General features: G+C 49.2%; 1 protein-coding gene across 5 annotated transcripts in view; it reads left to right on the plus strand.

Moving 5' to 3' along the window:
- Positions 1 to 22,344, plus strand: part of LOC105419029 (eukaryotic translation initiation factor 4 gamma 3-like) — a 37,044-nt gene extending 14,700 nt beyond the window's left edge. The window contains exons 1-21 of one of the 5 annotated variants that reach the window (XM_029832962.1): positions 12,392 to 12,722; positions 14,865 to 15,012; positions 15,181 to 15,267; positions 15,381 to 15,489; positions 15,590 to 15,704; positions 15,804 to 15,865; positions 15,944 to 16,015; positions 16,097 to 16,156; positions 16,269 to 16,739; positions 16,821 to 17,420; positions 17,509 to 17,843; positions 17,992 to 18,150; positions 19,106 to 19,408; positions 19,494 to 19,622; positions 19,848 to 20,057; positions 20,194 to 20,298; positions 20,376 to 20,700; positions 20,787 to 20,965; positions 21,060 to 21,144; positions 21,343 to 21,480; positions 21,612 to 22,344. In XM_029832962.1, coding sequence (XP_029688822.1) covers positions 17,772 to 17,843; positions 17,992 to 18,150; positions 19,106 to 19,408; positions 19,494 to 19,622; positions 19,848 to 20,057; positions 20,194 to 20,298; positions 20,376 to 20,700; positions 20,787 to 20,965; positions 21,060 to 21,144; positions 21,343 to 21,480; positions 21,612 to 21,760 — 1,854 coding nt within the window. In that variant the 5' untranslated portion in view covers positions 12,392 to 12,722; positions 14,865 to 15,012; positions 15,181 to 15,267; ... (6 more) ...; positions 16,821 to 17,420; positions 17,509 to 17,771 and the 3' untranslated portion in view covers positions 21,761 to 22,344. Of the gene's footprint in view, positions 1 to 12,391; positions 12,723 to 14,476; positions 15,268 to 15,380; positions 15,490 to 15,589; positions 15,705 to 15,803; positions 15,866 to 15,943; positions 16,016 to 16,096; positions 16,157 to 16,268; positions 16,740 to 16,820; positions 17,844 to 17,991; positions 18,151 to 19,105; positions 19,409 to 19,493; positions 19,623 to 19,847; positions 20,058 to 20,193; positions 20,299 to 20,375; positions 20,701 to 20,786; positions 20,966 to 21,059; positions 21,145 to 21,342; positions 21,481 to 21,611 lie in introns of those variants that run through there. The other 4 variants (XM_029832960.1, XM_029832959.1, XM_029832958.1 and 1 more) reach the window with 4 other exon arrangements.
- Positions 22,345 to 24,228: the final 1,884 nt, after the last annotated feature.

Consider the following 24,228-nt stretch of genomic DNA (forward strand, 5'->3'; position numbering starts at 1 on the left):
GACGTCTGGAAGCAGCAGAACAGTTAGCGGGTCGTTTTACGAGGAGGTTCTTGCACCTCAAACCGCGTGTTTAGCAGAACGTTACAGAACCGGGCCGACGTCTTCAGCATGAAGAAGAACCCCCTCAGGGCGCCGTTCACCTGTGCTTCTATGGCTGGACGCCACCTCTCGAGGGGGGACACAGCGGCTCCAGTCCGGGGGGTCCGGCGCCAACAGGAACCGGGTCGAGCAGCCAGCAGATGGTTCAGCTTTTGGGTTTTGGCTAGAAAAGAGCAATTAAGAGCTGCTCTTAATGAGGCTGGTGGCCCATAAACTGTCTGGATTGGTGAACGAGCTGCTCGTTAGACGGAGCTGGAAACTAGACACACACACACACACACACTCACACACACACACTCACACACACACACACACACACACCGTCACTGGAACAGGAAGCCATTGTACATCTGTGTGGTAGCTTTGAGCTAGGTTGCTACACGTTGCTTTAGCAGACATCAAAGCCAGCAGGAGCGCGCACGTGCGCGTGTGCGACTGTGTCGTTGGGGGAGTGTGATGATGATGATGATGATGATGATGATGCACATTTTCCATGAGGTAAACGTGCCGAACACCCCCGGCAACAGATCCCAGAGGAGAAACCAGGAAGCTAAAAGCACAGTGACCAAAGTTGTTGACCGTCCTACGAACGTCCTACGACCGTCCTACGACCGTCCTACGACCGTCCTACGAACGTCCTACGACCGTCCTACGAACGCTCTCCTACTGAGCCTCCACCAAAAAAGGAAAAACGGGGTCATTTGCAGAGTGGAAAGCAAATAAAGCAGAGATGAAGGTGGAGCAGTGGCCTCCTGCGGGGGTCAGAGGTCAGGGGTTGCTCCTGATCCTGGCTGCAGGTGCGGGGAGCTCCCAGGTGCCTCCCGTCCTCTGGGTGATGTTTATCTGGTCGTGTAAATCGGGCAGGAATTTTTCATCTCTTCCGTATCGTTCCTGTTTTCTCAGGATGATCCCGATCAGACTTCTAAGAACCCAACATTCGACCCTTTTTTAAACCTTTTAAACACGTTTGGGGCCCACATGCTGTTGTCATCAGCGCCATGCGCTGGAACGGGCGGAAAACAGCCATACAGGAAGTGGGGGGGGGGGTGACAGGAAATCAGGTAACGAGGAAGCCAAAAGGGAAAAAATAGAAATCCACACGGACTCAGGACTGGTTTACCGGAGCCAAACTAAATGCTCCCGCCTGAAAGAGCCACTCTGAGCGCTAATAGCCCCTCTCAGCTAACGCTGCTGAGCTATGGAGTCGATCCCGCCCCCACATCCTCTCCTCGCCACGGGCCCGGAGCGTTTGTCTGCCAGATGTGCACAGCTCAGAGGGAGACGAGGGGCGCAGGACGGCCAGAGGTGTCTGATATCGGCGGAATTATTCTCCTAATGATGTAACTCAACACATTGCTAGCGCCATGTTTCATTCAGCTGACCTTTGAGGAAAAACCGGGGGGGGGGGGGGGGGCATGACGACGGCCGTGATTTTCCTTTTCCATCCAGCGTTAATCCACAATCAGGCTGTACCTGCGAGCGCTAAAGCACCACAGCTGTATTTTACTTTTCCAGCAATCGGTTAGCATTTCCAGCAGGGGACAACTGCCCGTTTCCTGTTTCTTCGAGCCTCAGAACTTCCTCTTATGTCGCCTCTGACCACGACTCATCTGAGCCCTGACGGGGCAGGAGGCGATGTTCCATCTGCCCCCGCTAACACCTAGCTTACCCGGCTAACACCGCCGGGACACCTTAAAATCTGCCCCCGCTGTTGTAAACTACAGTGTCTCCACGCAGGGAAACTGGATCTGGTGGCTCGGCCATGTAGCACAGGGCCCAGTAGATGGATATCTACCCCCCCCGCCCCGCCCCCCGGAGCATTGCAGTGAATAGATGGGGGGGGGGACGGTACCTGACATTTACTTAGTGCCCAGAGAGAGACAGAGCATTGTCCTGGCTGAAATGAGACTCCTGCGCCACAGAAGGGCAGAGACGGGCCGGGGGGGGGGGGGACAACCTGATATCAGTCCAATATCTGCACGTTGCCCCCCGCTGATGGAGCCTCTGGCCTGTTTCTCAGCGCTCACTTTCTTCAAACGCAGACGCTAAATGATCTTTTAAACACCCCCGCCCGCCCCCCCCCCAAACCTCAAAGCTATTTTCAGATCCGGTGGATCAGAGTTTGAAAGGTCTCAGAGGTGGGTCGGATGAGCCCGACAGGCCCGGACAAGCGCCTGCGTAGGCGGGAAGACGGAGAAAGAAAGTTAGCTCGTCCACAGCAACAGAGCGAGCCTGTCAGCATCCAGCAGGGGGGGGGGGGGGCGATGGGGGGGGGGGGGGGGGGGGGGGGGGGGGGGGGGGGGGGAAGAGGAAGAGAAAGAAGAAGTTGAGAGCAGAAAGGAAGTGAGACTGAGGACCAGAGGAACATCTGCTCCAGATCCTGTTTACCGCTCGCTCGGCTCCGCACGGACGGGTCGGGAACAAACAGCAGCTAATCAGTCGGTTCGGAGCGCAGTCATTCCGGGGAAAGCGTTTAAAAATAACGGGGCACATCAATGTTATCTGTTCACTCATGAGCAGAGACGGAGGAGCCAAAGAGGGACAAAGGGACAAAAGGGGGGGGGGTGAAAAGCCCCCTTCTGACTCGCAGTGACCCACATACATTTGCCCAGATTTTCTGGGGCTCCGGCTCTCTTGGCAACCGCCAGCCTCTGGGAAAGAATCCCAGCATTCAGCCAAAGGCAGAGCCCACGTGAGGGGGGGGGGCTGTCCTTCTCCCCCCTGACACGACCACAGGTTTGAGGTTTTCAGGATCTTTGTTTCACCCAAAGCCCAGTTGTGTTTTGCTCCCACGCCGTCCCTGCGGTCCCGCTCAGAGGCCGCCGGTCGGCCAGAACGGAGGAGACCCCGGCCTTGGCGTTAGCATCAGGCGGCTAGCAAATGCTAACGAATGCTAATCAAACGCACGTTCCAGAGCGGCAGCTGCGATCGGCGGACAGGCTGAAAGGGCCCAGGAAAAGGTTTTAATGGGGCATTTGATCGGGCGTCCAGACGTGCAGCCTAGTGGGGCATGAATGTGGGGGCATGAATGTGGGGGCATGAATGTGGGGGCATGAATGTGGGGCTTCAGAGACGTGACAGAATCATGGGGCTGTAGGGCAGCGAGTGACAGCTGAGTGGCTGCAGAAAGAGCTCTTTCAGTCCCCACCATCAGCGACGCCCAGCCCAGGTCATTAGCAGTCAGACGGGCTGCAGGGCCTGCTGCAGGCTCCTGTGAAGCACACACACACACACACACACACACACACACACACACACACACACACACACACACACACACACACACACCAGCGAGCGGACGCACTCAGCATCACAGGAAAGACAGATTCTGTCCTGAGTGAATCAGGATTTGTTCTTAACGGTCCAGAGCTGTGATTCCTCTCCCTCCGAATGGTCCTGGCAGCCTGTTTCATCCAGGCTGCTAACCAGCTCCAGGCTGCTAACCAGCTCCACGCTGCTAACCAGCTGCAGGCTGCTAACCAGCTCTACGCTGCTAACCAGCTCCAGGCTGCTAACCAGCTCTACGCTGCTAACCAGCTCCAGGCTGCTAACCAGCTCTACACTCGCCCCTCTTCTCCTGCCATTAAGCTGCAGCCGAGCTAAACCCACAGCTAGAACCTGATAGTCGTGGACCCCCCCCCCCCCCCCCACCTTGGAATGCATTTCTGCAGCGCTGCACTTTTCACCAACCAGCAGGGGAATGGATGCCCCCCCCCCCCCTTTAATAAGCTCTCCAGACTTTGTTGGTCCTGCCTGAACAAACCAAAGCAGCAGTAGCTGCTAGCGTTGCTGCAGAGCTCTCCCTGTTTCCCTGAACCGTGAGCACATGATGACACCAGCGCGGCTTTATTGTGTTGAAGCTCGTGCACAGCTGGATCCACAGTAACACAACACAGTAACACAGTAACACGACCAAACCATTAAAGCTACTGGAACAAAGACTTGAGTTTTAAAACCTGTCGCTTCTTTAGCTTCGCTTCTGGTTCTCCTGCAGAACGTCCAGATTTAATAGCTGATGTTACACACCAATGCCCCCCCCACGGACACACCAAACCCCCCCCCCACGGACACACCAACGTCCCCCCCACGGACACACCAATGTCCCCCCCACAAACGCTCTCACACTCTGAATGACCACAACGGAGCGCAGACAAACTCCTGCCCCGTCGCGCTTTCTGGGCTTCCCTAAACCGCAGCGGCCCGTCCATCTGACCCCCCCGCCCCCCCCCCGGCCCCCAGCCCACGTCCATCCCTCACACCCGCCCTGCTGTGAGTGACTCACTCCTTCCATCCTGCCCTCCTCACCCCTCCGGAGGCCCTGAAGAGCCAATTTGGTTCAAAATCGGAGGTGAAAATACCTCCGCCGACGCAAAACAAAAAAATAGAGCAATGATAATGTGTGTGTGTGTGAGGAGGAACTGCAGAGGAGCAGAAAGGAACAAGTGTGGCACGCATCACTGCAGCACCTTTGGGAGCGCTTCTACTGCCCCCTGGTGGCTGCTGATAAATGCCCCCTCTAGGCCCCGCCCCTTTCCCACAGCGCTCACTCTCCCCGTGATGACTCTAATGACACGCTGCGCCTGTTCTGTAATTACACACGACACAACGTGTGTCATCTATATAAAGAAAGAACCGTGCACACCGTGGTATCACAGGTGAGCTTCTGCTGTTAGATGTTGATAAAAGATCCCAGCCTGGAATAACAGAGCAGAACCCACCCTGCAGCCCCCCCCCCCCCCTTGTTTTCTTAGTTTAACCCGGAATATGAGGCGGTTTCTGGAGTTTTAGCCCACTTTTCCGACTCAGCAGCCACCACAGTGGTTTCACCAGGAACTGCTGGAGGTTTCTGGCAGGAAATTGGGTCTGGTTGGAGTTTGATCTCAGCCGTGTTGAGAGGGGATGAGCCACACTGCTGGAACACTGGGAACACTGGGAACACTGGGAATAAGGGCAAAAGAAAGGAGATTCTTGATGCTAAAGGTGAAAAACCCAAAGATGTTGTTGTCGTTGTCACGTGTGTGTGTGTGTGTGTGTGTGTGTGTGTGTGTGTGTGTGTGTGTGTTTCCGATAGGCCCATAAGCGCCGCGGGGTCTTTCCCCGGGCCTCTTCCAGCAGGTTATGGGTTCTGTCTGCAGGAGCTGGAGCATAATGGCCTCATTCAAGCCAGGCTGGGACCTGTCGGCATTATTGTAAAAAAGAGGGGAGGAAAAGGCCTTAAAAACGGCCGTGAAGTCACATTAGGTGTTTGTGGGGGGGTTGGAATACGCTGCAGGATATTTTAATTGTATAAATAATCAGTGTTAGAAGTTAGAAGAACAAATTTGACGGCTTTGGGGGGAAAATGAGGCGTTTTCAGGCCTCCTGTCCTGGTCCTGAAGGAGAGGCTCCAGACTCCTCATGAGGGTAATCGACCTCTGATTCATGTCTCCAGTCATAAACTGTCTGGTAACGTCTCAGGTTAGCCGCTAACGCTCGCCGCTAACGCTCGCCGCACAGGGCGTCACGCGCTGCATGGGTCAAGGTCCCGTTCCATTTATCCGCTGAACGCTAAGAGAGGAATTGTGGTCCGTCTTCGTCCCCTGGTTCAATGTTCCAGCCATTAAAGTGTTGCGCAATACAATCATCTCGGGAGGGGGGGGGGGGGGGGGGGGGGGTGCTAGCTTTGCTAGCATCAGGCGAATGCCCTGAAGCGGGCGCAGGTGCAGGTTCCGTCCCGACGCCCAAACAGTCGGGCCCGGTTGCATCACGCCACCCTTATCTGCTCAAACAAAGCCTCGCCGTTTATCTTTATCAGCTCCGAACACTTCATATCTGCCCTGACAGACCTCATAAACGCTATCACCCCCCCCGTATCAAAGCCACGCGCTCACCGCTGGTCTGGCTACTAGTGAGGAGACTTTGGCCCAGATGTGGAACCGTGAACCAGGGTCAAGGCTTACGCCGGATCCATTACCGGCGCAGCGTGGGGGCGATACCGCCGGACACGCTTCTTGCATTCTTGGGTTTGTCAGTTGATCCCCAACAGACGCTTTTATTGCCGTTATTGACTTAATTCAGCTTTTCGGGCCTTAGATGATACTGAGACTCTGGAATTAGCTTACACATCCTGTCCCAGGTTGAGAGGGGGTCCAGATGGAGCAGGTTTTGGTGGGGGGGCGTGCTCAGATGGGCCGCATTCTTGAGAAAACTTAAACCTGGCGGGACATTTTTTCAGATATGGGTGGTCTGCCAGCGCGACGCGGGCGCCCAGGAGCACCAACTGTCGGCCGGCGCTCAGAATCAGACTTCAAACGGGCTGGAAAGCGACCCCGCTGGCCGGTCTGGTCCGGTCTGTCGCCCCCGCCGCTCCCCGGCCTGTCGAGATCACAGCCGCACCGTCCCAGGGGAGCGGCGTCCGCGTGCGTCCTGCACTCCCAGCCAAGGTCACATTGTGGCACCTGCTGGACAGGACTGGGAGGGAGGTCAACCCCGTGTGACCCCGCGACCCCAGGACCGCTTCCAGAACCAGTCTGTCCTTTACCAGTTGGCAGCCTCTTCGTTTAAACTATAAAAAGCAACCGAAAAGCATTTGAAAGCAGCGGAGCGCCGATTAGGTGCCTCTGCTGAAGGTTCTGGGTTCAGTCCCCTTGGAAACACGCTCCCAGTTGGTCCTGCCGGGCTGAGCGTCACCGTCTAGACCCGGTAATCTTGGCCCCACGTGAGCCTGACCGAGTTGTTTTTCAGGGGGAGAATGAAAGAAGGAGGTCAGTACTGAGCTCAGAGTCACTGACACAGACCTGCTGACTCATCCCGCCGTTCCCACCGTTCAAAACCCAGAACCTGCTCCTCCAGTTCTCACAGCCTATTTTCCGCCCCGGCCTGTGAGCGCGCGCCGCCGGCTTGTGTGTACGTGCCTGTTCTGCTGACGGGATCGACAAGTCCGGACAGTCAGAGCAAACATTAAAGGAGGCTGATGAGAGATTGGAGGGTGTGTGTGTTTGTGTGTGTTTGTGTGTGTGTGCGCAGACGCTATCAATCAGCGGTGCAAAGCGCGCTGACTAACTGGGGTCAAAAGCAGCTCAGGTGAGACAAAGGCAGGGCCCTCAGGTGGCGTTCCCACTGTTACATCACAATCATCATCGGGGGGGGGGGCTACCAACATGACGGATGAGGATTAAGGGCTGTTAGAGCCTGGCATTGATCTGGAATCACACACACACACACACACACACTCCGTACACACGTAACAGGTCAGATCCTGCTCCTGCTATTTGGGTCTCTCCTAAGCTCGGAGCTTTAGTGGCATTTCCCAGTGATCCGATGGTGAATTAGAAGCCATAAGCCGAAGGGGGGCGCTGGAACGGGCCGGCGTGCCGCTGCGCTTCCTGGTTGCAGAAGTCGCGCTCACGTTTTCGCTGCGGCAGGAGCCAGTCAACAGACAGGCGAACCAGCCGGTCGGACCGCACCAGCCAGCCTTGACGGGCCGCCAGAGTAGTAAACCCCTCGGGCCTGGACTGAGGTTAGCGGGGGAAGTTCGCACGCCCAACACGGGCCGCCGGAGCACCTGGACGCTAGCAAAATATTGACGCTCCCTCGGCCAGAGTCGCAGTTTGGGCCCCGAATCCAGGGGGAGACGCAACTTCGGGGGGTTTCGGAACACCTGAGCCGCTCGGCCTCAAGACGACTCCGGTCGGCCCACCTGCGAGCAATCACTCGTCCCCCCCCCCACCCTGGTCCATGAAACACAACCTTTTAAACACACCACCTCCACAGAGGGGCCCATTCTGTCTCCATGCGCTGGCGTGCACAGGCTGCAGCGCAGCACTATTTTGGTTTTGACAAGTGAGGCCTGTGGGACGGGGCGGGGGGGTGGGGGGGGGGGGCAGGGGTGGTCTGGGGAGTAGACATGATGTAAAGTAACTCAACTGCTTCATAGTGGCGGTGGGGGGGGGGCTGAGGTCTGGGCCAAAACCAACACCAGCAAACTCAGCAGATGTTGCTGTTGTTGCTGCCAAATTGCCCCTTTTTCACCACTTGACCCATCAACCCCCCCCCCCCCCACACACACACACACACACACACACACACACCCTGACACGGCTTTATATTTGTTAAAAAACGCTTTTGCTGAGGGAACATAGCCGCTTTGGGGAGAGATTATTATCGTACAAAGGACGGGAAGACTTGAAACAGGGCAGCTACAGGGGCCCCTGCACCTACCTGCATGGTTCATGCAGCTAACAGCTAACAGCTAACAGCTAACAGCGTTGCAGCCTTTGCTGCAGGTAACAGGAGAGAAACTGTGCGCGACAGCTGGGCCTTTAGGACGCGGCGCCGCCAGCAGATCTTTCCAACTTTTCAAACTCTGTTTCACAGGAAACACTTCCACAAACACAGGAAACCAGCTCCAGCTGTTATTGTCGGGGGGTGTTAGCCAACGCGTCCCACCGCTTTGTGACCGCCGGGCTGAGGGACGGTCCTCCTGCTGGCCAAGCACGTCCCTACTCGCCGTGAGGGGGGGGGGAATAAGAGAGCACAGGTGGCTCTCTGCAGAGGTCATAGGTCGCCCACCGCTTAACATTGGAAATATCAGCTGTCAGTCGTCACATCAAAGCAGGCCTCCGCAAATAAACGCTGACTCTGCCCCGCCGCCGTCAGCCCGAGACGGGGGAGGAGGGGGCGCGGTCGGTGGGCTGAAACCGCAGCATCGACCCAAGGCGGAAACGGTGCTGTTATCCTTGACTCACCGGGACGGGGGGGGGGTAAAAGGAGGGCTCTGAACGGTGCGAATGGTTGAAAAAACAAAGGCCGCGGCCGTCGGCCATATTTCCCCAGCTGCACCTGCACAAACAGCCACTGTAGCTCCTATAGAGCTTAACAGGGGCTGCGGTCGCCATGCCGACGCAGCGTCTCACCTGCTAGCTAGACTGGAGTTGCCAGCGTGTTGATACAATGAATAGAAGGTAAACACGGCTCATGATTTCAGAGGCTGGAAAAAAAAAACAGGCACTGCGACAGGCAGCTCAGATGCTTCGGAAACCACAGACACTTGCCCCCCGACGCCCACACCCTCCCGAGTCACCCGCACTTGGAAAACAAGACAGGCGGCTGATGAGCGGGGAGGCTTACGCAACACACAGCCCCTGCAGGTTGGCTCGGGGGGGTAATACTGTTAGCGTCTTATCTCTGCTTGTTTGAATAATGTAATAGTGTGTGCACAGACACACACGTGTGCGTTTGTGCACCCGCAGCTGTCATTAGGCCGTTAAATACAGTTAAATAATAATTCCAGGATGGCAGTTTGCATGTGGCTTAAACTAATTTCTTCCTGCTGTTACAATCAAACAGTCCACGTGCACAGAGCAGCATTTGATCAAGTTCTGGGCTGTTTTTTAAAATTATCAACAGCGTTTTGTTCTGTTGCTCTTCAAACAACAGGGCGAACTTGACAACAGCCCCAGAGGTTTAGGCTGGCGTGTACAGCATGTTTTTGTTTGGGGATGTTTAGCATGCTAATTAGCCTCAGCAGCGCCTCGTGATGCAATCGGACAGCTCAGCACCTTTACTCTCAGCGAAGGTTTGAATTCCCTGACCGATGCTCAACGATTTGGCTGGTTTTCGCTCACAGAAATACCAAAAACGCCCAATAAAGCGCCGCCGCTACGGAATGGCTACAGTTCGAGGCAAATGTTTACGCCTCATCCCGGCCAGGAGGCAGCTGAGTGGGGCTAAGTTGCACTTTTTTAATGACTAACACGCATAAGGACGCATTTAGCTGCATCGCAAACAAGTTATTGCAGCTTAGGTGGCCAAGTGAGTTTATAAGGTCGTGTTTACTGGGGAATAAGTGTGCAGTTCACAAGGAGCCAATGAAACGGAGCCAGCTTCTGCATTTAGGTCCCATCAAAACCAAACTATGATGACGTTAGCATGTGCTAAGTACAGGATTCCCACTTCAAAGTCCGGATTGGGAGCAGGCCCGGGCAGCAGTACAGTGAGGAGTCTGTTTAAAGTTTAGCGGACCGTGCTGGGACACCGCACAGAGCGGGGGCCTTCGGGCCTGCTGGGATTAGGAGAGGGAGGGCTGGCATCAGCTGTGTTGGACAAATAAAACACTCTGATCGCTGCCCAAAGTCCTGCGTGGAAAAGGGAGCAGCTCTTCAAATTAAGCGGGGATGACACATGAGCAGCACCGGGGATACAGCCGGGGGGGGGGGGGGGCTGAGTCGGGCCCTTCTCGTTCTGTGGTGTACCTGTGGAGCCGCGGCTAACGGGATGGCTAACCAGGTTGATCGCCTGCGTTTTCCCACCTTGGCCCCAGCGGCAGCCGCTCTCTCATGCTCCAAAAAGGAGGATAAAAGGGAAAATGAAAGTGGAGTGGCGTCAGGAACATTTGCCTGTTATCTGATGGAGTCGAACGGATTCTGCGACGGCGTCTGTTGCTGAAGGGCAAAGAATACAGGTTTGAATATGAAAACGAGGCGGCGCAGGAATGGGCTGGGCCGCCGACTTGGCAGCGTCTCCGTTGACCTCGGGCCTAAATTCGTTGCGCATGAATGATGCATTATGAAATCACCTTTCACCACACTGGAAACCGATCCATCCAACCTGGAAAAACAAAAGCTTCGCACCAGTGCAGCTGTTTAGGCCGCGTCCACATTTAAGAGTTAATAATTAATAAGAATTCCTCATTTAACGCCCTCCTCCAGCTCCAGTCAGTGGCTGCCGTTAAAACTCGTCAACGTAAGCCTTCAAAAGCAGCCGTAAAGCGCTGTGGGAAAGTTCGTTCTTGTTATGTAAAGGCTGGCAGAAGATAAGCCTCAACCGTTAACCAAAACCGTCAGAGAGCAGCAGCTGGTCATAGGTTCAAACTGTCATCAAGATACTGTGAAGGTACGGAGCCGTCGCCTGGCTGATTTCCACTTTGATTTGACTGGCTGGGGCGGAGGAGAGACGAGATTCAGTTCCTGTCCTGCGACAGGAAATGGACGGCGAACTCACGATTTTAAGGTGGCGCCAAGGAACGGCGAGGGGTCGGCCTCCTCTTTAGTCAAACATCAGACACGCTAACGTTGTCATGACGCTCCAAAACTGGCGTGAATATGACAGTAAAGGTGCGACCCCACACTTATATTCAACATGCCCCGGCGCCAGAGAAGATCCGAAAACACAGATTCGGATCTTCTCTCCTGCAAAACGACCGCTGAGATTCGACTGGAAACGGCGTGAAAACTCCTTCCAGCTCTGAGTGCAGCGGGCCCGGCTGCCAAGCTGCCTCCACGCAGGGAAAAAGTGAGTAAAAGTATGGGTTTCCGACAGGAACTGAGCTCAGGACCCAGACTGTGTCCAAAGACGTAAAAGCGGGACTGTGTTCCGGCAAACAGCCTGACGCACTCGTCCGCTCCGGCCCATCAATGGACGGCTCAGTGGAAATGCTAATGTTAGCATCCTCACCCGTGTTTGCTCGTCCCCACCGTCACACACACACGACATCATCTGTAATAGTCTTACTGGCAGAGAACGCATGGATCACGTAAAGAACCACTACGTTCCCACTTCACAAAGCTCGTCCTCCTCCACAGACGGAGGAACCAGCAGATGTTTCTGCAGCAGCTCCTTCTCTGGGTGTGCGGCACCGCCAGCTGCCCACAAACTGACAAGAATGTGCAGATGGGTTTCATCTGTTGCCGTCAGCATCAAGTTCGGCTTTCAGCCTTTCAAAAGCGGCGCCAGCTAGCGTTCGACCAATCAGAACGGCAGGTTTCACTGCTTCCAACAAATGTTGCTGGGGACGAGTGTGAAGATTCTGCTGTGTTTCCAGTATTTTAGAGAGAGCTGAGACCTCATGCACTTTAATACAGACCAGCAGAGGAACTGCTGAAACCTTCACGAGCAGGAGACCCGAGTCATCATCTTCATGGGTTTGGAAGTGTCGCTTCAGGTAATCGGGGAAAAACTCCTCCCCTGACTGTATTTGTCACGAGGAGAGCGGCCTGAAATTAAGGGTTGGCACTTGACGTGAGAGCAGCAATCAACAAAACAGCACTAAAATCTGGCCCAGGTTCAATCTCTTTGTCATCTCTGCCAAACCGACGGCAGGTTTGAAACACCATATTTGGACTGAGAAGGACTGATTGGATGATGAGGCCATAGGGTGACAGTTCCAAACGAGGCATGGTTCATGGCATCAGTGCAGCTGTGTGTGTGTGTGTGTGTGTGTGTGTGTGCATGTGTGTGTGTGGGGGGGGTGTGTGTGGGGGCGGGGAGAGTGGATACACACACACACAGGTAAGAAAATATTGTCATGTGGCTGCAGGAGAGGATTTGCCACGACAGGTAGCTGACCCAGATTCGAACAGGTGTGGCAGCAGGAGAAGAAAGGCACATTGAAGGCGCATTATTCCGAAAAGTTGATGGATATTCGGTTGACATCAAGCTGAGCTCCAGCCTGTCAGGCACATAATGGGTGAAAGCGGCTTTAACAGGGAGGGACGTGTTGGGTCACCTGAACACAAGGCCCTCCTGCACATTTGGTGACTTTGAACCACTGCAGAGATCCCCGGAGTTAAGGAGCTTCTGTGAAGACTCATTTAAACTCAAACTCGGGTCCTTGGGGGCTCCACGCTGCTGCGCTTTCTTTTCTGGTAAAAAGGTGCCCTCGAGTGGTCAACAGCAAGTACTGCAAGAATGATGTGTTTATGAAACCTGTCACTAATATTAACTGTGTGTGTGTGTGTGTGTGTGTATTCTTGTATTGCTAGATTTGCGGGGACAATACTTGACAAACGACCTAACGTGTGAGGACATTTTCTGTTGTGAGGACATTTTCCATGGTCCTCACAAAGAAAACCCTGTAAATAGCATCCAGTGCCCCTAATGATTGATCTGTATACGTTTCAGAAATTGCCCTCATTGCAGTATTAAAACCTGAAATGTGTTTTCTCTTCAATCTTCTTGAGCGCCCCCAATTGAACATATTCGAGTACTGCAACTGGAATCATTTTTTGGGGAACGACCAATTTTGTGATTGGCTGAGACAGGATTTCTTTTATTGGTCACTGGAATCACACGATCATGTCATGTGATTCCGATGTGTAGTCCGTTAAACAGGAACTAGCTCACAATCTACAGCCTGTAGAAACTAAAACTAAAACAATGAACAAATTTAGATTTATTAGTAGTTTTCTGACAAATCTGTTTTTTCCCTTTTTTTAGATTCTGTTTTTCATTTTTCATTGGAAATTATATCATTTGTATTAATTTAAATAAATTAATTACTTAGTATATATATAGTAATAGTATATATTTTATTTATATATGCATTTATAAATGTGTTTGTGTGTGTGTGTGTGTGTGTGTGTGTGTACACATAATACCTTACATTAGTTTATGTTGGATTTTTGCCATGGTTATCAATATCAATTACAATCGCAACAGTGATGATAATAATAATCAACATTATTATTAATCAACAATCAACATCAACACAAATTATTGTTATTATTATGATGATTTTTTTATTTCATTGTGCTGATGATAATAGTAATGTTTGAGAGGAAATATTGTCATCATAGAAAAATACAACAAAATTTCATTCGGAGCGGCATCAGCAGTGATGCGGGCGCTTAACCGATCCGTCGTGGTGAAGAAGGAGTTGAGCCGGAAGGCAAAGCTCTCGATTTACCGGTCGATCTACGTCCCAGCCCTCACCTATGGCCATCAACGTTGGGTGATGACCGAAAGAACGAGATCGCGGCTGAAATGAGTCTCCTCCGCAGGGTGGCCGGGCTCAGCCTTAGAGATAGGGTGAGAAGCTCAGACATCCGAGAGGAGCTCGGAGTAGAACCACTGCTTCTCCACATCGAGAGGAGTCAGTTGGGGAGGCTTGGGCATCTGGCTAGGATTTCGGATGCCTCCCTTTAGAGGTGTTCCGGACATTTCCCACCGGGAGGCGGCCTCGTGGCCGGCTCAGGACTAGGTGGAGGGACTACATCGCTTGCCTGGCTTGGGAGCAGCTGGGGGTTCCCCCGGAGGAGCTGCTGGAAGTGGCCGGGGAGAGGGCTGTCTGGGCATCCCTCCTGAAGCTGCTGCCCCCGCGACCCGGATCCGGTTAAGCGGGAGAAAATGGAACGGAACGGAATTTCATTTGGCAGAATCTCTTATAGCAGCAACAATATCACAAACACTGAAAAAATAAAAGTGATAATATGAGTAAAAAATACTATTAAAAAACACATACGAAATGGCCGATTATTATCATTTGGGAGAACTAGCGTTGTTTTCGATTTTGTCATGTTGTTGTCGTCGTCGTGTTATATGTTCGTGTTTCGCGAGTTTTCGCTAGCCGCTAGTTGCTAATATGTCGATGGGTTTTTGCAAAACTACAATAGAGTCATCGGCTAAAGTGTGCGCTTGTGACATATTAGCGGTGTGGAGTATTAACTCCTTTATTACTCCTTTACATTGTTGTGGCCTGTACTCCCCCACCCCTACCCCCACTGCTGCTACTACAGTGGAGCGACATTTTGATTTCACACTTACTTTACTGACAACACTGTAGTTTCGTTACTTTATTAGCAGTAATGGTTCAGTAACATTATATTATGTATAAATTATGATATAAAGTAAAGTGTGTTACTCATGTGCTGCTGATCTGAGCGTCAAATCTTCACACACTCTCATGCAAATGCCGTCGGTGGGTTCAGGGCATGACCCCTAATGTCTGCTCATACGTTTATTTTGATGGCATGCATTTAAATAATGTCTGTGTATTTATGTCATCAAAGGCAGCAGCAAAGTAATCACACAAGGCGATGGGAGACGGAGAGTGGGTGTCTTGCCTTCGTCAGTTTGCCAGCACTGGGGTCTGGCCTGCAAGTGAGGGCAACACGCCAGCCCCCTGACAAAAAAAAATGGTTTGATTTGTATAAATAGGTATGTAGCTTATTAAATGATACTCTTAACACTGATAAAAATTGGGCCCTATATTAATTCGAAGGATTTATAATTTTTAGGTTGAATAAATGTGTATAATGTAAATTTGTAAAGACTAAAAAAGAAAAGCAATCATTTAAGATGTATGCAAATTACTGTTGTTTTCAGATTGAGAAGTGCCCAAAGATGTCCCATGGAAAAAGATCCTTGTTCAGGGACATGATAAATTGCATCTGTGGGTTCTACATACAGAAGGTAACAGTGTGTATTTGTGTGTGTGTGCGTGTGAGTTCGTTTCAGTTTAGTTTATTTGTAAAGTGCAGTTAATGCAATGAGTTAAGTGATGATGCTTCTGCTCTGTCATGAAGGGACAGCCAGCTGCTGAGGCTGCAGCAAATCCACAGCCCTCCCCCCCCAACAACAGACCTGACTGGTCTTCCAGGTGCCATGGGTCCACCCATTTCAGCAGGCAGCAAGGTTAATGCAATGCAACAAATGCTGAATCAGTCATTGGTATTGTTGAATAAAAGTTGCACAAACTAATTAGTGTCACGTCTACTCCATCTGAACAAAGCAGATAGCAGCTGCAGCAGCTGTCCCTCAAGCTCCTGCTCCTGCCCCTGCCCCTGCCCTGCTGCAAAGCCCTGCAGGCAGCGATAATTTGAAGGACCCCAGTGTTGACCCTGGCAATGGTATTTGGATAGTTATTCACATTTAAAAAATGATAATAATGTTTTGGCATTTTGTTTACTTTTAGTTTGACAATAATCTTTTGCTTTATTTTGATTCAGTTCAACAAGTCAAAATTCGGAGGGAGACTCCAAATTTAAGCATGGCACGGAAATTTACAAAGGTATGTAGAGTTTTAAATGGAATAGTAATATTTGCAGCTATAACAGAAGAAACCTAGATGGACTGCATTGCTTCACAGACACAAGTCACTGCTGGCACAGGACAGGCCAGCACCAGCCAGACCCCACCTCCAGCCAGTATCGCTGCCCCAGTAAGTCATGACACAAACCACTTCTCAAATACAACTCAAGCAAACCTAAACCTATAAAACGTCTTTTCCTTTTGTCTACAGACTCCACCAGCTCCTGTCCACAGTTCCCCATCTTCTTCAAGAGTGTGTGCCAGTGTGTCTGTAAGTAATACAAGATTTAATTTAGTGTTGTATAGAGCATGAGATGTGGTTATTAACAGTGTCAGCTGTATTGTCGTTTTGTTGATTTGGTTCTGTTTTGTCTTTTGTATAGACTGCTGCCTCCAGTCCTCTTAAGTCCACCAGCAGGAAATCAGCTGCCCCGTTTATGGTCAAATACCTTGCCGGTTGAAGACCATAAATGGATTTCTAAGCAGCTTTTCCGAACTGTACTGGATCTTCAGGACCACCTGAAGCTCTAGTACTTCCCACCTCAGCACAGTGAGGTGTATAATCAGGCTCCAGGTCCAGACCGCTTTTTTGCCCATCCACTTCTTGTCTGAATGCCATACAAGTTGTGGAATGTGAAGGTGGTCTGTCCCAACCAGGGCTGTGGGCTGCACCAACTAACTGGCCTGCATAAGAGGGCACGGCAGGTTCTGGATGTAGATCGGACCTACAACATGGTAGCAGAAACTTTAATCTGCAATAAATGTAGATCCTCCCATGTGTCATGGAGCCAGACTGTGCTCACACAGCTGGACCTGGCACATCGGTCAGAATTTTGGGTCATCCTTACACGAAAGTGAGTATTTTCTTTCTCGCCATGTCTTACACACAAGTTTGTACAATATTCTTACTGATATGTTTTCTATCTATATCCAAGGTACGCTTGTGATATAAGGGTGATCCGGCTTCTGCGGGAGAGAGGACTGGGCAACAGTCCGACTCGTGTCCTGAAGCAGCTGAGGGAGAACCATACAGAGGAGTGGCTGAACCGAGTGTTACGGTACGGCACGGAGTGCGTGGACTGGACCTGATGGCTGCAGGTCTAATGAAAAGATTCCAGGAGGCTGGTGTGGATCCTCCTGCGCTCCTATGTTGATTGTGGATGCTGCGTCGAGTTGGGAGAGACAAAGCTGAGGGCCAGATTCAGTGGATGGCCAGACCTTGCCATCAAACTGGATATCTGGCACTTTATGCCCCGACTCGCTGTGGGCTGCACAACCAATGCTCATCGGCCGTATCCGTTTTTTATGTCACGTCTATCGGCGTGCATATTTGAGTGGGATGCTGCTGATTTAGCTCGGTTGTGTGAAGCTAAAGAGCAGCAGTTCAGGGCGCAGGGCTTGTCTCTCCCTACTGGCGACATCCACAAGCATCCGTCGAGGGAGGAGCTGACTCTGCATTGCCAGAGAAGGACACGTGGGGAGGAGACCACCGTCCAGCTGGTGGAGGAGCTGCTGCATACCTTGATGGGAAGCAGGTTATTGTTATTTCAGGGCATTGGGCATTGTTATTTCAGGAGAGCTCATCGGGATGCAGGATGATTTTGACACAATCAGTCTCTTCAGGCAGACTGGCCAGGCACTGCAAGATATGCACCCGGATTCAGAGGAGACGGCTCAGCTAATCGAAGAGCGAAGATGTGGTGAAAGATGACCTCTCTGACCTCCCAGAAGATCCGACAGTAGTCCTTGAGCCCTCTCTAGCTCCTACTGCCACTGTGACCACATCAGTTGTCTCATCCCCGGCACCCTGGACACCCACCATCATCATCACAGCTCCCAAGCCTTCCACACCGGTAGCTCCAAGCGCCCCAACACCCAGGTCATCAATGGCTGCCAACCCATCTGCGCTGCATACTAGCACTCCAGCTACTACATCTGTAGCTGCAGATGAAGATGTGGTAGGTGACAGAAAGCTATTTAGAATGTACAAGTATAGCTCTGTACAATTTTTAAAAACATTACGTTTACAGTCACGTAACATATTGTCAATTTCTGTGTCAGTGAAGGCTTAATGTTCTTATCTAAATTGTTTAATTATTTGCACAGGTTGTTGATGACAAAAACAGGCCTGGGTACCAGCACGTGGACAGCCTTGGCGAGTACCTGGTGGAGCTTCAGGAGCAGACAGTCCTCTTTTTAAACCCGCAGCAGACCGACACTATCATCTCCCTGTGGCAGAACCTGCAAGACTATGATAAACAGCAGGTGGTTTATGCTGCATGGCACCGGGGAAGACTGTTGAGCAGCCGATTTAGCACAAAGCCAGATGGGGGGGGGGATCTGCTTGGAGAGGTGGAGTCACAGAGCGCATCAAAGGTCAAAGGATCAAAGTCTCAACATGAAAGACAGGGTTTTTTTTAATTGAATTAAAGGCAAAAGATCTCACATAAAAGACCTAAAGTCTACATAGTTAAATCCAACTGAAGGTTAGTTAAACTTAATCCTATAAAAAGCACCTGCTAAAGTATTAACAGGTAACGCTAATCCTAATATTTAAAAAGGAGCAACAAGCAAAACTCCAGTCTGAATACTAACTTTCTACTACAAGTGAGTGAACTCTCCCTTTCTGATAGTTTTAAGATCACTTCCACTGAGCTTTTACAAGGCTGCACTTTTAGTCATCTTGAAACTATGAACGTTTTTCTTTTCTTTAGCATTTTTACCAAATGTATTCATATTCTCATATCTTCATGACCGCTTTATCCTTTTCGGGGTCATGGGGAGGGCACCCATATATGCGAAGGCAGGGTATACCCCTGGTTGAGTTCATCACAGGGCCCTATGTGAGCTATTGTGGGTTTGGTACCTTGCTCAAGGGTACCTTGGCAGTGCTCTGACTAGGCGGTGCTTCTTACACCTTCCCCTACTACCTTCCTTGCTTTGTCTGCACTGGGGCCTGAACTAAGAACCATCAGCTCCTCAGCCCAGTCCCCAATAGCTACCGCCACCTCCATATTCTTCAATTAATTCAAAGCCCCAAACAAAAAAACAGGCCATTATGGAAACGTTAGGGTGAAATTTTTCCCTCAGGCTTTGTAAAGTAAAAATGAACTCGAAACCATTTAACATTTCAAAGAAGATGGTGTATTTGTATCTGACAGTATAAATTTACTTGTCATTCTAAATTATAGCAAATGTTTGTTTTTTCTTGTGGTTCCAGACTCCAACTATGACCACTAACATTTACCAGGCAGGACAGGTTCCCTCCATCAGAAGCCCCCAGCGTGGTGGCGAGGGAAATGGACAGACAGCAGGGGCAACTGAGAAGGTCATCAGAACTTTTCGGGGCATTTTAAACAAGCTCACCCCTGAGATGTTTGAGAGCCTCATGAAGCAGGTGGATGAGCTCAACATCGATACTGAGGAGACGCTGAACGCGGTCGTTGAGCTCATCGTTAACAAAGCTTTGTCTGAGCAGAGCTACAGCGCAACCTATGCTAAGATGTGTCACCATCTGAAGGGGGTAAACTCTGCATTCTTTGTCCGTACGATTGGTTGAATTTGGACCAGATTATTGTTACTAATATGCCAAACCTTTCCCACATCAGCTGATGGTCTCATCCCAGAGCAGCAATGACTTCGTCCTCCTCCATAAACGTCTGCTCACAAGATGTCAGATGGAGTTCCAGAACTGTGGACTCCTGACACAAAAGGAAAAGGATGTGTCTGTTCAAGAGGTGAGTACCAGCACGCCTACAGCAGAACCAAATATGCCAGTGCAATTATTGGACTGAAGCTCAGCTTTATCAATGCACCTTTCGTGAGAACTTTTTGTTTTTCCTACAAAAGTGTGCTTGCTCCACTGGCAAGAACGGTAGAATAGTTAGATTTTGAACATAAACTTAAATGTAACCTTTACAGTGTTTCACCTAAATTGAATACATGCAAATCTGCCCCCAAAGGACCTGGAGCAGACCAGACACAAGACCCGTGTGCGTTTGCTGGGGACCGTGAGGTTTATCGGAGAGCTTTTTAAGCTGAAGATGATCTGGGAGCCCATCATACACACCTGCATAGGTAAACTCCTCCAGGACGAGTGCGAGGACTCTCTGGAGTGTGTGTGCAAGCTCCTGTCCACAGTGGGGAAGGACCTGGACACTGGGACTGAGAGGGTAAGGAGAGCTGTGCGCAACACACACACACACACACAAACACATATACATACAAACACCCACACTCACACACTGTCTACGCATAAACTGAATGAGTGGGACTCTTATTTTCTTCCTATTATTTTCTTCCTTTTAGCCAAAACTTGATAGCTACTGTAGCAACATATGCAACCTACTGAAGGAGCAGAAGATGTCCTCAAGAATCAAATTCATGTTGCAGGATGTTGTGGCCCTAAGAAAGGTGAGACTCTTTGATGGTTAAATCATGAATATAGTCTGCAAGTTGAATTCTCATCACATCTCATGTGTGGCCTTCAGAACAACTGGGTGCCCCGAAGGAAAGACGAAGGACCCAAAACCATCCAGCAGCTTCACCAAGAGGTGAAGCAGGCTGAAGAGAGGGAGCAGCTCCAGTTGAAGAAGGCGATTCCTGGGAAGTTCAACCAGGACTCCAGACGCAACTGTGAAGGAGACAGGAAGCAGCGGTACCATAGGGGCAGCAGCTCAACTTTTCGGTCACCAGAAAAATATGAATACAGGAGCATGAGAAACACCTGGCGACCGAAAGAGAGAGAACCTGTTGTGTACCTGGATGAACAAAAGATAAACAGAGGAACACAGATTAAAGTCAACAAAATTACAGGTAAATAACTGAAAAACCAAAAGATTGGGTGCATTTATAAAGCAGACATCTGGATGGGGGTTTTCACTACTTGTTGCTCTTTGCAGTTGAACACAAGACCACCCCAAAAGGTGGATCCTCAAAGCCCTTATCAGAGTTGTTCGCAAAGGAGGAGGCACCAGTGAATGGTGGAATGGTGGATTGCAATGAGGAAGAAGTGTATCAAGCACTGAAAAGACTCCTCCAGAACAACTCTGTAAATGATAAATTAGAAGAGTGGATCCAGGTAACTCCCGATGAGAATGACCTTTAAACTGGATTTGTCTGGAGAGATTGTTACTGTAGGCATGAAACTAACAAAGGTTCCTCTCCCCTCCCAGAACACCCTCAACAACAGGCAGAGGTCATCAGATGGTTTTGTGAGGGCCTTGATGAGAGCAGTGTGCCAGTCAGTCATTGTTGACTGTAAGTGTTCTATAATGTCATATAGAGGCAGAAAACTCAGCCTGTTTCTGTCCAAAAACATGATTCATTAGTTTTACTCCACATAGACATCTGTTTTACATTATGTGAGCAAAAAACCAGTCTGGGACACTTTATGGTCCATGATTAGATGTGTTCAGTTTCTTTACAGTGGTGTGAAGAGAGTGTTTGTGTTGTCAGGTGGGGTTTATACGCTGAACACCTATGAGCTGCTCGACAGAGCGAGCCTCCTCAAGAGGTTCATCAAGGATGACCACAAGCAGCTGGTGGCCCTGAACGTTGTGCAGCAACTGGTGGTCCACATAGACCAACCTGATGGTGAGTGTCCCATCTATCCACCTCAACGGTCACGGCTTTGTTCATTTTAACTTTGAACTACAAATTCAGAAGCCAGTGGTGTTTTTCTATTGACTTATTCCTGTGATTTTTGCTGGTGTGTGTCCGTGTAGGTCTGCTGCGGATGTTTTTTGATGTGCTGTGGGATGAAGAAGTCATCCAGGATGAGACCTTCTTCAAATGGAGGTCATCCTCAGTTAATGTGACATCCGTGACCAACTTCTTCAAGTGGCTCCAAGAGGCTAACAGACGGATAAACTGAACTTGGGGAGCAAAGAATTTTTTATTTTTTTTAAAATCTACATTATTTCATTGTCAGTAATATCATCTGTCTGATACAAGTCCTTGAATATCATTTATGTTTTAGTGAAGTTGGGTAATATAGTCCCAACTGGCACCATTTATCCTGATGTGATCATCATGGTTTACTCTCTAAAGGAGTTTTGGTTTATTGAGGTTGAATGTTCAAGACAGTTATAAACATTTACACTACAAGTACCTAGAGAGCACAATCTCTAACAAGTATTAATTGTTTATAATGCTTAATGATAAAATAAAGTGCTATATAAAGTAAAATAGATTCTGATATATTGAGCGTATTTCTTATATTTGTTCTTTTAGTGATACTAAAACACACTCAAGCTTGATGTAATGGGATGGAATTGGGGGGTTCAATTTCTTCACTTGTGTCCACAATGTGGCATTGATCATAAATAATATTAGAAATGTAAACTCAAAACATGTAAAAATAGTGTTTGTGTATAGTAATCCATACAATTACAAGTGTGTGTGCGCGCACGTGCCCGTGCGTGTGTGTGTGTAAAAATAAAAACCTGTTACATTCAACATTGTACATGATCGACATGCCGCGCTTAAAAAATGCTATTTAATCTACTAACGCGGAAATTAGCTTGTTAACTACCTAATGCTAACAAGACATAAACTTGGTAATTTTTTGTTGGTTTTAAATGAGATTATAACAAGTTATAGAATTTGAAGTTTCATCTTAAAAGCATCTGGGGACAAATGAAGTAAAATGGGATATTTTGTACAATGACCTATGGCTGCACAGCCCTCTTTGTGCTTGACTTCTCCCTTAACTGTATATTTACAGTTGAGTAACGTCAGGAAGCTATTTGAGGAGGTCTCAATGAAGTCAGATAGTGAAAATGTAACATGAGTTTTTCCCAGATGACTAAAATAAATATAATAAATTTACAGCCACCTGAGTCAGTGTTGGGCAGAAATGGGTGATTTTAAATTGTTTTAACACCCTGACACATGTTTAGACGCATATACTGTACATACACATCTTTACCCTTTGAAAAAAAGATTAAAATAAATCAGTAAAAACTAGCATTAATTCATAAAAATACTAGAAAATTAAATAAAAACAGATAAAACTCCTTCCATTTTAATTAAACATACACTAATCGTGAAAATGTAGCTATCCAAGCCGTAGTTTTTGCCGCTTTTATGGCCCACTGGTGAGGTCCACAACAAAAGAGGAAGACACGCTGATCAGTTTAACCCTTTATTTCTTAAACCAAAAATAAAACACCCAACAAAGGAATATGGCAGGTGAGGGTGAAAATCAGTGGTGTGAGCAAGGGCCTGGATGAAGTGAGTGAAGGGGTGATGTATGTTGTAGGTGCAAAAGACAATGGCTGTTTCCGAAACCACACACTCGTTCCCTATTCACTACTCACTACATGGGGGACATGGATTGAGTGAACTACGTAGCGCACTCAATTTAAAGTTATTATTCGGACAACGGTGTCATTTACGGCACACGTAAAGTGACATCAGGGTTTCGCATAATAATTACGAACCGGTCGCCGGGAAAAGTGGCCAGGTCCATTTAATTATTTTAACCCATCAGAAATACATTCAGCGGTCATTTTATGAAAATGCAATATTTTACCCTATAATTAACATTATATAATAAAATGAAATATTAATGTCAATAATGATAATACAATAATAATTACTTATTGCCTAAAATAATTAGTGTCCCTTGACATTTTCAAGCCAACACGTGATGGTACATTCTTAAGTCATATTCCGCTGTAGTGAAAACATTTAATAAAGCACTTATCATCAAAAATGGATCCAGAGCTACTTTTCATCTTTGTAAATATTCCTTTACTGAGATTCTGTCGCCTGGTGAGGAACAGACAATTCCGAAGAACAATTTTAAGTGAGGGATCAGTGAAGATTGATTTTTTTTTTCTTTTTACACATTTATATTTGTAATATTTTAAGATGATCATATTGGACCACTACTGGAAAAAAATTCTTATTTCCAAAAATTTCATATATCAAAGTAGAAATTACGTTACTACATAGGGTACAGCGAAGCTCACTAACATTTCGGACACCATTTCAAAATGGCATCCACACTCTTGAGTGCACTATGTAGGGTATAGGGGGTGGTTTTGGAAACAGCCCAAAATTCACCAAGAGGCAAAGCACCTGGGGACATCAGGTGGAGGTAGGATCGGGTGGAGCTTTATAACCTGCAGATCACTGGCCAGGTGCTCCAATTAGGTTAGCTCCACCCTGCTGGAAACCTGTGAACCACAGACAGCACACAGCAAGACAACCCCAAAGCTCAGGGGTGTCACAGTCCGGTCAACCACTGACAAGCACAGAAATCTATACCGTATTTTCCGGACTATAAGTCGCACCTTTTTTCATAGTTTGGCAGGGAGTGCGACTTGTACACCG

The sequence above is a fragment of the Takifugu rubripes genome, chromosome 2, assembly GCF_901000725.2.
Source record: "Takifugu rubripes chromosome 2, fTakRub1.2, whole genome shotgun sequence".
NCBI classification, from domain to species: domain Eukaryota; kingdom Metazoa; phylum Chordata; class Actinopteri; order Tetraodontiformes; family Tetraodontidae; genus Takifugu; species Takifugu rubripes.